At 43.2% G+C, this 15,151-nt stretch overlaps 1 protein-coding gene across 1 annotated transcript in view; it reads right to left on the reverse strand.

Moving 5' to 3' along the window:
- Positions 1-503: 503 nt before the first annotated feature.
- tmtopsb (teleost multiple tissue opsin b) overlaps positions 504-15,151 on the reverse strand; it is a 19,148-nt gene continuing 4,500 nt past the window's right edge. The window contains exons 2-4 of the mRNA XM_034560701.1: positions 9,956-10,284; positions 6,810-7,043; positions 504-785 (exon numbers count right to left, since the gene is read on the reverse strand). Coding sequence (XP_034416592.1) covers positions 504-785; positions 6,810-7,043; positions 9,956-10,284 — 845 coding nt within the window. The remainder of the gene's footprint in view (positions 786-6,809; positions 7,044-9,955; positions 10,285-15,151) is intronic.

The raw sequence follows: 15,151 nt of genomic DNA on the forward strand, positions 1-15,151 counted from the left end.
TGAAAATACATCGACGACACAAAACCACGTTTCCACTAAACGAGGAGAAACATCGAGATAACGCATAAACATGTCACAACGTGGTGAAATGTCCCTTTATTAATGGCCTTCGTTGCAGCATCCACAACGGAGGGAATATTAGAAGTGGAAATAAATTTAATAAAACTGTTCAACAAATCTTTAATACTCATGTATCAAATCCTCCAAACATCAGGGATGGAAATGGGGTCAGGAAAATATGCTTACCCTGTTTCTGTAACCGAATTATCGCATAAAAATAAAAACAAATTAAATAAATTAAAAATAAAAATAAAATAAATAAAATAAATAAAATAAATAAAATAAATAAAATAAATAAAATAAATAAAATAAATAAAATAAATAAAATAAATAAATGTTCTACTATTAAGAGGATTTGTTTGTTAATCGGAGCGTCCTCGTTCGTCCCTTAACTTTCTAAAAACCTCAAGCTCCATGTTGTTGTTGTTGTTGTTGTTTATGTTTTATTCTTCCCTTAAGTAAGCCACCAGAATCCGTTTGGGTTTGGGGGCGTTAGCAGCAGAGCGTCGATCCAATGGAGACGGCGACGGGATCGGAGACACGTGATTGGCTCCCAGCGAAGACCTTTCGATGGCGATGGGCGTGGGCGCGGCGGAGGAGGGGGCGTGGCGTTCCCCGGCCCGGCGGAGGGCGCGGGGCGTCTTGGTCGCCCGTGAAAATGTCTTTACGGTGGAGCCTCGCTCAGGTGTGGAGCAGCTGAGGAACGCCCTGAAACACCTGTAGAACTACACACACACACACACACACACACACACACACACACACACACACACACACACACACACACACACAGTATTAACAGCAGTTGTTCGATTAGCATTAGTAGCTAACGGGATCAATGGAAAGACACCATACGTCAACATGGATGCAAAAGCTTTCGTTTTTCCTTTTTTAGAGACTTGACCATTAAATTAGATAAATGTAAAGATGAAGAATGCTATAAATAGCAAATGATCACATTAATCATTTTTCATATGACCAGTTTTTTTTAATATTGTATGTTTAAATATGCAAATGAGGCATTCTCTGACTGAAATTAGGAGAAATCTAAATGTGTTTTATTTCCACTAGTCTGAAATGTTATGTTTAATATAGAAATAGCCCGACAATTCAAAATTGAACAATGCATGTGTTGCAGCATTGCAGTGACAGTAATACCAGTCGCAGGGTAACACACACATATATATATATATATATATATATATATATATATATATATATATATATATATATATTACTCTCTAATCCTTCTTCCCTCCTCCGTGTTAGCAGACCCTGGATAAACGTAGTGTACTTAGTATACTCTCTGGTTCCACACGTATACTTTAAGTCTACTACATTTCTCCAGGGCACCGCAGGTCAGACGGGCGCGCTGCATGAAACGGGTCTCATTGCATCGTCAGAGTGCATCTCATTGCATCGTCAGAGTGCATCTCATTGCGTCGTCAGAGTGCATCTCATTGCATCATCAGAGTCCATCTCATTGCATCGTCAGAGTGCATCTCATTGCATCGTCAGAGTGCATCTCATTGCATAGCCAGAGTGCATCTCATTGCATCTCATTGCGTCGTCAGAGTGCATCTCATTGCATCGTCAGAGTGCATCTCATTGCATCACCAGAGTGCATCTCATTGCATCACCAGAGTGCATCTCATTGCATCTCATTGCATCGTCAGAGTGCATCTCATTGCATCGTCAGAGTGCATCTCATTGCGTCGTCAGAGTGCATCTCATTGCATCATCAGAGTCCATCTCATTGCATCGTCAGAGTGCATCTCATTGCATCGTCAGAGTGCATCTCATTGCGTCGTCAGAGTGCATCTCATTGCATCATCAGAGTCCATCTCATTGCATCACCAGAGTGCATCTCATTGCATAGCCAGAGTGCATCTCATTGCATCTCATTGCGTCGTCAGAGTGCATCTCATTGCGTCGTCAGAGTGCATCTCATTGCATCATCAGAGTCCATCTCATTGCATCGTCAGAGTGCATCTCATTGCATCGTCAGAGTGCATCTCATTGCGTCGTCAGAGTGCATCTCATTGCATCATCAGAGTGCATCTCATTGCATCACCAGAGTGCATCTCATTGCATAGCCAGAGTGCATCTCATTGCATCTCATTGCGTCGTCAGAGTGCATCTCATTGCATCGTCAGAGTGCATCTCATTGCATCACCAGAGTGCATCTCATTGCATCACCAGAGTGCATCTCATTGCATCATCAGAGTCCATCTCATTGCATCGTCAGAGTGCATCTCATTGCATAGCCAGAGTGCATCTCATTGCATCATCAGAGTCCATCTCATTGCATCGTCAGAGTGCATCTCATTGCATAGCCAGAGTGCATCTCATTGCGTCGTCAGAGTGCATCTCATTGCATCATCAGAGTCCATCTCATTGCATCGTCAGAGTGCATCTCATTGCATCGTCAGAGTGCATCTCATTGCGTCGTCAGAGTGCATCTCATTGCATCATCAGAGTCCATCTCATTGCATCGTCAGAGTGCATCTCATTGCATAGCCAGAGTGCATCTCATTGCGTCGTCAGAGTGCATCTCATTGCATCGTCAGAGTGCATCTCATTGCATCACCAGAGTGCATCTCATTGCATCTCATTGCATCGTCAGAGTGCATCTCATTGCATCATCAGAGTCCATCTCATTGCATCGTCAGAGTGCATCTCATTGCATAGCCAGAGTGCATCTCATTGCATCTCATTGCGTCGTCAGAGTGCATCTCATTGCATCTCATTGCGTCGTCAGAGTGCATCTCATTGCATCGTCAGAGTGCATCACATTGCATAGCCAGAGTGCATCTCATTGCATCTCATTACAGCATCAGAGTCCATCTCATTGCATCGTCAGAGTGCATCTCATTGCGTCATCAGAGTGCATCTCATTGCATAGCCAGAGTGCATCTCATTGCATCTCATTACAGCATCAGAGTCCATCTCATTGCATCGTCAGAGTGCATCTCATTGCGTCGTCAGAGTGCATCTCATTGCATAGCCAGAGTGCATCTCATTGCGTCGTCAGAGTGTATCTCATTGCATCGTCAGAGTGCATCTCATTGCATCATCAGAGTGCATCTCATTGCATCTCATTACAGCATCAGAGTGCATCTCATTGCATCTCATTACAGCATCAGAGTGCATCTCATTGCATCTCATTACAGCGTCAGAGTGCATCTCATTGCATCTCATTACAGCATCAGAGTGCATCTCATTGCATCTCATTACAGCATCAGAGTGCATCTCATTGCATCTCATTACAGCATCAGAGTGCATCTCATTGCATCTCATTACAGCGTCAGAGTGCATCTCATTGCGTCGTCAGAGTGTATCTCATTGCATCATCAGAGTCCATCTCATTGCGTCGTCAGAGTGCAGCTTCTTTTTTATATATTTGTCAAAGGTTTGTGGACATTTACATTTTTAATCTGGCAGGAAACACACGGAAAAAACAAGGAAAAAAGAGAAGAATTTTGGAAAAGAAAAGCTTTAAGTTTGGCATATAATAAAATAATGTAATAAATAAAGCAAATATACAGAAAGCCGAAAGAACAAAAGGAGCCGAGGTTCCAGCCCTCTTGTTGCAGGTCAAGTCCTCTCTGTCCCCCTAGTGGCTGAAATAAACAACGCGAGGTGGATCAGAACCAATACGTTTCATCTAAAGGGGGCGTGATGGTACCCTAATATCTCTGGGGCTTTTATTGTGAAAGGTAGGAAGAAGAAGTGAATCTGGTTTTGAAGATCCCAGGCTGCTCTGATTGGCTCGACAGTTTTACGCAACACGTCTCCTTTTAAGTACAAAAGTAGTCACAGCAAAATGTATCAGAATGTTCTATTATTATTATTATTGTTATTATGATTATTATCATATCATTATTACTGGTGCGTTCACACATAATCAGTATTTTAATGTGGAGCAGATCTTAAATACAGACAGTTTTATCTTGAGAATAATATATTTATTAATAGTTTGTAAAACTTTAATATGTGTAGTAAGTCCAGCTACAAGATAAAAGTAGTAGAGTAATAAAGTACAATATTTCTATATATATATATATATATATATATATATATATATATATATATATATATATATATATATATATATATATATATATATATATATATATATATGTAATGCTACACTGAGAAGTACTTTGATAAATGTACTCTTTCCAACGCTGCAACAGATGGAAATTAAATACATTTTAAAAAATGAACAGGACCGCTCTTGACGTTGAAAAATTCATTCGCCGTTAAGATGTCGCGTCGGGCGAAAAGGTGCGGTTCCCATGACGACGGCCGAGGGGGGGGGCATGAATCCGCGCAGCGCTTGAAGTCTTCAACTCGCCTCAACACACTGCTGCCGTAGTTATGGGCTGGGAGGAACTGAAGACTGGAAGAGCCACGCAGTGCGGCTTCCTGTTCGCTGTGGGCCCCACACACACACACACACACACACACACACACACACACACACACACACACACACACACAGCCTGTCCATCACCGTCAAAGACAAAATGAAATGTGTCCCATGTGACAAGAGAGACGGACGGAGGTGCAGAGGCAGATAAAAGAGGAGAAGAAAAGGTCGCCGCGGCAACGCGTCCCTCTGATCGTAGCATCGCACGCTAATCAAACATCAAAAGCTACGTTACCTTTTCGGAGATAAAAAATGACTTTCTTCCTCGTCCCCGTTCTCTTTCATCTGATAAATGTTCCTGCTTCTTTAACTGCAATTTTATATATTGCATTCCTTCTTCTTTTTTTGTATTTGCCCTTCATCCCCCTCTTTTCCTTCTCTCATTCATCACTGCTTCTCTTTGCTCTTTACTTTCTTCCCTCCTCTCCTTTTTCCTTCCTCACCCCTTTCCTGTTTTATTTCTTCTTCCTTTCAAGGAATAAACACTTTCTTCCAGTCTTTCCTTCTTTCTCTTCCCTCCTCTGGCTGTGAATCTCATGGAGCTTCACCGGCCGGCTGATTCTTTGCATGAATAAAGAGCGAATGATTGGACACGCAACCTAAATATTAATATTAATGTGCATTCGTGATTACTGAACCTACTGGACAGCCGAAGGGTGCGTGCTGTGCCCCGACCTTCAGGGAGAGACTCACAATGACCACAAAGAGACTCACAATGACCACAAAGAGACGACTCACAATGACCACAAAGAGACTCACAATGACCACAAAGAGACGACTCACAATGACAACAAAGAGACTCACAATGACCACAAAGAGACTCACAATGACCACAAAGAGACTCAAAATGACCACAAAGAGACGACTCACAATGACCACAAAGAGACTCACAATGACCACAAAGAGACAACTCACAATGACCACAAAGAGACGACTCACAATGACCACAAAGAGACTCACAATGACCACAAAGAGACGACTCACAATGACCACAAAGAGACTCACAATGACCACAAAGAGACAACTCACAATGACCACAAAGAGACGACTCACAATGACCACAAAGAGACTCACAATGACCACAAAGAGACGACTCACAATGACCACAAAGAGACTCACAATGACCACAAAGAGACGACTCACAATGACCACAAAGAGACTCACAATGACCACAAAGAGACGACTCACAATGACCACAAAGAGACTCACAATAACCACAAAGAGACGACTCACAATGACCACAAAGAGACGACTCACATTGACGACAAAGAGACGACTCACAATGACCACAAAGAGACAACTCACATTGACAACAAAGAGACTCACAATGACCACAAAGAGACGACTCACAATGACCACAAAGAGACTCACAATGACCACAAAGAGACGACTCACAATGACCACAAAGAGACTCACAATGACCACAAAGAGACAACTCACAATGACCACAAAGAGACGACTCACAATGACAACAAAGAGACGACTCACAATGACCACAAAGAGACGACTCACATTGACGACAAAGAGACGACTCACAATGACCACAAAGAGACAACTCACATTGACAACAAAGAGACTCACAATGACCACAAAGAGACGACTCACAATGACCACAAAGAGACGACTCACAATGACCACAAAGAGACGACTCACAATGACCACAAAGAGACAACTCACATTGACAACAAAGAGACTCACAATGACCACAAAGAGACGACTTACAATGACCACAAAGAGACGACTCACAATGACCACAAAGAGACGACTCACATTGACCACAAAGAGACTCACAATGACCACAAAGAGACAACTCACAATGACCACAAAGAGACTCACAATGACCACAAAGAGACTCACAATGACCACAAAGAGACGACTCACAATGACCACAAAGAGACGACTCACATTGACGACAAAGAGACGACTCACAATGACCACAAAGAGACGACTCACATTGACGACAAAGAGACGACTCACAATGACCACAAAGAAAACAGAAAACAGCTACAGAGCGATGCAGAGCAGCTTCAAAGGGAAGCCAAGAGACTCACAACGACTATGAAAAGGAACACACAACATCAAAGACACACAGAGCAGCGACAAAGAGACTCACATTGACCACAAAGAGACGACTCACAACGACCTAAAAGAGACACAAAAAAATACTAAGAGACACAAAGTGTCTACAAAGTGACACAAAACAACAAAATTGACACATCAAATTACAAAGAGTCGAAATGAAAAGAAAAGTGACAACATAGAGACGCACAACCAAAGAGATGCACTCCATCGACTGTTGTGTGCAACAACTCACCTGCTTGTTCATGAATATGTAGATGAAAGGGTTGACGACGGTGGAGAACTTGGCCAGCAGCGACGGCGTGATGGTCGCCTCCGGGGTCAAAAGGTCGCGGGGGCCGAAGGTGGCGAGCAGAGCGACCACTCCGTAGGGCAGCCAGCAGAGCAGGTAGCACGCCACCATCATGACGACCATCACCAGCACCCGCTGCTCCCTGTGGCGCGACACCACCGAGCTCGCCCCGCGGACCTGGGGGAGGGGTCAATATATATAAATATATACATATAGATATGATATATTCAATAACATCCAACACAGCTGGATCACATGATGCTCCCACTGGTTTAGTACAAAAGACTATTGCATCATTCTGAAAGTAATTTCAAGACCAAAATATACATTTTTATATAATATTATGACTCGATTCTTACTTTTTTGTTCACTTTTCCTCCAAAAAGCGATTAGATTATGACGTTTCTTCCTCTCAAAGTGTCGCATATTTCCACACTTTTCCCCCCACGGGGGCTTCAAGGTGTTCTTAAGAGTCGTAAAAGTAAAATAATCCAAAATGCAAAAGAACGTTGTTTTACAAACGCCATAATCAGATGTAATCTGCTGGTTCATGGAGGTAGTGAGTATCTGAACTATTATTTATGGTTTCTGTTATGTCATCTCTCCTTTCTATTGTTTCTGTTACGTTCTCTTAGCCGAGCAACGCTTCAAAGGGAGATTTATTCAAAGCACATCTCACACTTCTCATTCTTAATATCTGCCTCTAGATAATAGAAAAAGGTAGATACCGTCACAAGGTCACGAGGTCACGAGGTCACGCGGTCGGTTTTTGATGCTTTAGCCCTCGAGCTGCCAATTGCACTTTGAATGTGTGTTTCCATAAAGAAAACCATAACTTTGGATCGCTCGCCTCCCCCGGGCGACAGCTGGTTTCTATTTATTCAGAAAAATAAAATGTGTTTCTAGATGTCAGAGGTACAACATCAGTGCAGGAACAAAGTCACATTCTACATTAACTCCTCGTACAACGGCTCGTATGACATCTGATCAAAAGAATTATTCCTCGTTGTGCGTTTTCCTACAAAAGTCCAGCAACTCGCGTCAATTCGTTACGTGCATTCGGGCTTTTCAAAATAAAAGTCTGTCTTCACAGGACTAAAAATAAAAGCATGTGGTTTGGGTTAAAAGAACTCCTCCGTCACAGATTCCTGTACACAATCACACATCTCCACAACCCCTTTGCAAATAATACTGCAACGAAAATTTAAAATAAATAGTTTAAAAAAAACTCACTCTGCTTGTTATTAGCGACGATTTCCAACCACGAAAAAAGACGTCTGTGTTTTTAATTTCTCTCAATGGCCCCCAACCACTCGAGGAGCTGCGTTACTTTTATGATGTATTAATGACAACAAGCTGTTTGCAATTGATTGCAAGTCAGCTGGAGGTGGCGTCAATTAGCTACTTTACTATTATTAATTGAATTTAAAAAACTGCTGTGTTGCATTAAAAACATTCCGAGACATTTATGACGGTTACGTAAAATACACTGGAAACAAAGTACTTAAAAAAGGTTCCTGTATTTTTAAAACCGTGGCTTCTTTAACCTCAAAGTATGAATTAAAAACATCTATTTTGGGGGATTTGTGTGTGTTAGTGGTCCATTGAGTCGTGATTTGATTAGACGTTATAGAAAAGTTATTAAGGAGCAGAGGAAACGAGCCGTTGGTGTAAAATCCACGATACGAAGTAAACAAATCATATCAAATTCAGACAAAGAAATATGCAAATAGCTGCTGCACAACTGCATCGTAATGCACATTAAAGCTGAAAATAGTGGCGTAAGATTTATTGAAATGATAATCCGATGGTTATGAATAACAAATTAAAACAAATTACGCACGGGGGGGAGGACAACGGTGAAAGCCTGAAGACACACACACACACACACACACACACACACACACACACACACACACACACAAAGATGAAATGTGTGTGTGTGTGTGTGTCCTACAATTGAGGAAAATGCATGCTGTGTTGATTATCTTCTCCCCAGGTAACCTTACACCAAGGCTGCTGAGAGACAACTGTGCACACATTCAAACACACACACACACACACACACACAAACACACAACAAACACACATACACACACACACAGACACGCACACCGCTTGAGGCCGAACACCGTGAGCATTTATTTCGGTCTGTGAGAGAGAGTATTTAGTTGTGACTAATTACCAACTAATTACCAATTTAACTAATTAACACAACTAGATTTTAAAATCGTCCCAACAAAGCTGAGAACATTATAAGAATTATCAGAGTTATCAGTTCGTCTTTTATCTCCCAACATGACGGACATGCTTCTTCAAACCCCTTTACCAAACGGTAAAAATAGAAAGATATTGAGTTTAAAATAATATTAGGATCAACTTTTAAAAACCCACTGCCTATAATAAAGAGAGAGAAAGTGTTTGTCTCTCCCGATTAGCTGACATGAGCTGGGTGTGAAGGTCTGCAGCCTCTAAATTTAACCACGACGGTCGTCTGTAATCGTGTCATCAACGCCGGCCTGAAGGCATAAAACCTCGGTGACGCACAGCGTCTTACTTACATGACATGTAACCGACTCGTCTGAGCCAACTCAACAGAAGCAACAACTTTTTAACTTGGTGGAGAAGCTCCTGAAAGACTTCCAGCAGAAGGAACACGCGACCCTAAAGTCACCAAAAGCTTCACCTGCAAGAAAGATGCAAGCGAAACGTGTTTTGCATGAGCATACCTGCAAAAGTACGGTTCCACTGTATTTCTGGACTATAAAAATATTCAAATCAATTCATAACGGAAACCAAGGTCAACTATTAAGCATGCGGTTCCACGATTCACAGTTCATCTTCTCCGAGCTTCAAACTGAAACGTGTCGAGATGTCGAAACCTCCGATTGGAGGTCGCTGAGATCTGATGCTGAAAGGCTTCATTTCTCTTGACTTCAAGGCCCCTGATTGAACGTTCAGGAGGCTGGAGGCCGTTTGACATCGTGGATCGGCTAGAGGTCACCGATCTCACCTCAAAGACACCCGAGTTACAACCATGCCGCGGTGTTACGCCTCCAACAAAAGCATAATCTGGAACAAACTCTCACCTGTCTGATGGCTTGCAGCAGCTTGCCGTAGGAGTAGAGGATGACGCCGAACGGCAGGACCAGGCAAAAGGTGAACAGGCAGACGATGTAGGAGATGTTGTTTGGCGTCTGGGTCCTCCAGTCCACCGAGCAGGTGGTGCCGGGACCCTCGGGCCCGTATCTGCTCCAGCCCAGCAGCGGCGGGACAGTCCAGGCTACAGAGTAGAGCCAGGAGAAGGCGATCCCTCCCAGCGCCGGGCGGAAGTCTCTGCCGTCGGCCACGGTGGGCTTCATCATGGTGCAGTAGCGCTCGTAGGACAGGACGGCCAGAGAGATCAGGGAGACGATGCCTGAGGAGGAGGACGGAGAGGAAGAGGGGTCAGGAGGTGTGGGACTAAATAAAGTGGCATCCTCTGGGACGATGACGTGTGCGCTTGTTTTTATGTCAGCAGTCCGAAATCCAAAGAGAATCAATCGACTGTTAAGTGAGGAAAAGGTAGAGCAGCAAATTCTCCCGTCAACAAAAATGGCTCAAATGCTATATTGGTCGTCAATATGGTCGATGATTAGTTTTCTGTTGTGGCTGTAATGAGAAGGTTAAACAAAAAAGTCCCCATTTATTATGAAATAAATTGTGAGTTCAGTTGCCAACGACACCCTCGACGGTATTGAAATGAGTTCACACAGAAACATTGATTGGTATGGAGGCGGAGCGGCCTTTAACTACCATTGAATTACTAATTGACGAGTTTGTTCTGTTTGTTGATGCTGAACCCACTAAAGGGGTTAATTAGAGCTACATGTGTGCTAGAGCGCTGGTTCAGGGACACTTCACCTCCCAGGGACGGAGACTTTGATTACCGAAAATCACAGCACCTCTGTGCGTGGGCTAATGAATGATTCTGATTGGCTAGCTGTCTGACACACACACACACACACACACACACACACACACACACACCAAAGAGCGAGAATCGTGAGAAAACTGGCAATGATTCTTTTTTTTCTCCTTCTTTTTTGTGTGTGTGTGTGTTTTAGTTGTGTTTACACAGTGACGTTGTGGGGACTCGCCTTCCTTATGGGGACAAAGTGCAAGTGCCCATAATGTGAATCATTACATGTTAAAGACTTAGTTTAAAGTTAGGGCAAGGTTAGGTTTATGCTGGCGGCGGTTACGGTTAGGGTTTAGATACATCTCCAGGCAAATAATGTAATGTCCCCAAAAGTCATGAAAACACAACTGTGTGTGTGTGTATGGGGGTTAAGTGTGTGTGTGGTAAGTGTGTGTGAAGAGGGCGTAAGAGCCCTCTGTATTCATTACTGATGCTTTCTGGTTAGATAAGACACGTGGACTCCACAAGTACCCCGTTGGGTCAAACAGATACTTCAATAACATACTGTCTTAAAATGATTTAAAATTAAACCACATGTTTATTTAATTGAATTATTAAACTGAGAGGAACAAAATAGATACAAGCCCATTAATGTCCTTATGTGTAGGATGTTTTATACAAGTATTGCATATTTAAAATGATTTTAGTTGGAATACATTTGTAGGATGGATTGGTAATTACCTGTATTATTTTACATCATGTGGTTTGGTGCTGTGCAGATTCTCTTCAAATAGCTGCTATAAGCGGTCCAAATTCATTTTTTTAGAAGATTATTAGACGCGCGTGAAAAAAACACTACATCTTTTGTTGAACTTTATTTAAAATCGTGGATAAATCACTCCTAAAAGTTATGACGCCCACTGCGGTGGATTGTGATTCAGGGGCAAACGCATCCGTCGATAACCTCAACGCTTGATTTAAACATGATTAAGCACTTCCGTAGGGTGGCCGGGCTCAGCCTTAGAGATAGGGTAAGGAGCTCGGACATCAGGGGGGAGCTTGGAGTCGAGTCGCTGCTCCTTCGTGTCGAAAGGAGTCAGCTGAGGTGGTTCATCTAGTCAGGATGCCTCCTGGACGCCTCCCATTAGAGGTTTTCCGGGCACGTCCAACTGGTAGGAGGCCCCGGGGAAGACCGAGGACACGCTGGAGGGATTATATCTCCCGGCTGGCCTTGGAACGCCTCGGGATCCCCCAGAATGAGCTGGAAAGTGTTGCGGGTGAGAGGGAAGCCTGGGTCGGCCTGCTGAACCTGCTGCCACCGCGACCCGACCCCGGATAAGAGGTCATAATGGATGGATGGATGGATAAACACTTCGATACGCATTTTAGTAGGTTTTTCACCCGAGGCCTGATTCTTTTTCACGCAGCCTTAATGGTCAAATGAACGACCCAATGTCGTACGCCTGAGTCGGCACGGGAGCTAATCATCTTTCATTGTCTCTCTGAATCTGTATTACCCTCTTCCTCGCCTCTTCTTCTTTCTTGAACACTGGTGCCAGATCAGACCTTTTCTCACAAAGCTGCACACTCAGCAGAAACTCCAGCACACAAAGAGAGCGTTTTACACGTAATTCCTTTAGCAGTAACCTGATATCTTAATGTATAATATGGAGGTAGGCGATTTTCTAGTCTTCCGACCAATCAAAGCGCTTTAACGCTACATTACATCATTCACCCATTCACACCCATTCATACACTGCAGTAACTAAAATTCACACACACATTCATACAGCGTAGACACACAGGAGCAATTTGGGGTTAAGTGTCTTGCCCAAGGACACATTGACATGGGCTAGCGGTGCCGGGGAATCGAACCGCCGATCCTCTGATTGAAGGACGACCCTGCTCACCACTGAGCCACAGTCACCCTTTTGTTTTCTTAGTTCATTCAATATTCATTAATATGTGCATTTTTTATGTTAAATATTGCTTTACTATAATCTATAAATGATGCTGTGGCAAACAATGTTAATACAATATCTATCTATTCAGCCATCAATCCATAATACACTTCCAAGAGGGTTGAGTAAAGAGTTTTTCTTTTATAAATATATTTTCTGGTCTTGAAAAGACAAACACTGAATACAGCTCCCAAAGACGAAGGCGTGATAATCTATTAAAGTATTACATTGCATTTATAGAAGTCTCTTTTTTCTTGAATTTCAGTCAACACCACGAGACTTTCATTCATGCTGCTTCTTCGGAACGGATTAACTGCTGTAAAGTACTGAAGAAAACACAATATAATTACAAATAACTAATTTTGTCCCTACAAGATTTTCATCAAACTTTTGTTTTGTCCATCCATCCATTCCAGACATCCCTGACCCCCAAGGCACTCCCAGGCCAGACAAGATATAATGTATAACTCCTCCAGAAAAAAAGCTTAATTCGGCGAATTGTATCCGCCGTCTCATTCTTTCGGTCAATACCCAAAGCTCATGACCATATTTGGCTTATAGCAACAGCCCCGGTACCCCGTAGTCCCTCAATACCCCCATAGCACCCCACAAGGGACACGCTCATAAGCCTTCTCCAAGTCCACAAAACACTGGATGGGAAACCTGCCCCCTCCAGCAGCCCTGCAAGGGGGAAGAGCCGGTTCACGGTTCCATAGCCAGGGGGCAGACCCTGCTTTGTTGCTTCTGGATCTGAGGTTCAACAGGGTCCATCTCAGCACCATACGATACACTTTCCAGGGGAGGCTGAGCAGTGCGATACCCCAACAATTAAAAAAACTCTCAGGCTCCTCGGGCACCTCCACCTCCACGCCACACTGAGGAAGCCCAACACTGTCCAGCCCCTTCAGCATCTCAGGGTGGATCTCATCGACACCGGGCGCCCTGTCTTTGAGGAGCTCTTTGACTACCTCAAAGCTCTGCCTGCTCCGCAGATGACGAGTCGGTCGGGTTCAGGAGTTGTTTAAAGTTTGAGTCCACAGTTGTCCTCGCCTGCTGAACACAGCCTGAACCGAGCCCGTCGTTTAACAATGGCGGCATTAAAAAAAAAAGGTCTTAAAATAAAACTCGGTGACCTCTGCAGAAACCCTGAATGGGTAGTCCGACAACTACTTCAACAACAGGAACACTCGCATGTCACTTATTGTGGTAAATGGACGACTTGCATTCATAAAGCGCCTCTCTGGTCTTCCAGCCACTCGCTAAGTGCTTTACTCTACATGTGTGCGCACACACACACACACACACACACACACACACACACACAGATGGCACACCCTTTGGGAGCAATTGGGGTTCAGTATGTTGCCCGAGGACATTCGGAAGAGGCGGCGCAATTGAAGCTAAATCTCCTCCTCAGGCTTTTTTTTTTCTTTCTTTTTTTTAACAAACACAATTCAGTTTGAAGCCTGCAGAGTTCAAATCGACTTTCTGTACTCGTCACTTCCACGAAAAGATCTTTATTCAGGATAAACTGCAGATTAGATATGAATTCAGCATGTCTCCTACCGAGTGGATGTCGGTTTATTAAATTTGTGCTTGAGGCATCGGGGATTGTATTAAGAAGCGGTTGACCCTGTCCGAATAATTTATTTTGATGGGGAAGAGATGGAAGACAGAGTCCAGGGCCCCGTTCCTCGTATGTGGAATCAAATGTCCTATTAGCCAGCTTAAATTAACCCGATGATTGAAGTCAGGCTATCTGGGTTTCTCAAAGGCTCAAACAGTCTGGTTAATCTGAACCAGACTTCAGTACTCAGGATAGTTGAACCAGACTTCAGTACTCAGGATAGTTGAACCAGACTTCAGTAATCAGGATAGTTGAACCAGACTTCAGTAATCAGGATAGTTGAACCAGACTTCAGTAATCAGGATAGTTGAACCAGACTTCAGTAATCAGGATAGTTGAACCAGACTTCAGTAATCAGGATAGTTGAACCAGACTTCAGTAATCAGGATAGTTGAACTAGACTTCAGTAATCAGGATAGTTGAACCAGACTTCAGTAATCAGGATAGTTGAACTAGACTTCAGTAATCAGGATAGCTGAACCAGACTTCAGTACTCAGGATAGTTGAACCACACTTCAGTAATCAGGATAGTTGAACCACACTTCAGTAATCAGGATAGTTGAACTAGACTTCAGTAATCAGGATAGTTGAACCAGACTTCAGTAATCAGGATAGTTGAACCAGACTTCAGTAATCAGGATAGTTGAACCAGACTTCAGTAATCAGGATAGTTGAACCACACTTCAGTAATCAGGATAGTTGAACTAGACTTCAGTAATCAGGATAGTTGAACCAGACTTCAGTAATCAGGATAGTTGAACTAGACTTCAGTAATCAGGATAGTTGAACCAGACTT

The sequence above is a fragment of the Cyclopterus lumpus genome, chromosome 20 (genome assembly GCF_009769545.1).
Source record: "Cyclopterus lumpus isolate fCycLum1 chromosome 20, fCycLum1.pri, whole genome shotgun sequence".
Lineage (NCBI taxonomy): Eukaryota > Metazoa > Chordata > Actinopteri > Perciformes > Cyclopteridae > Cyclopterus > Cyclopterus lumpus.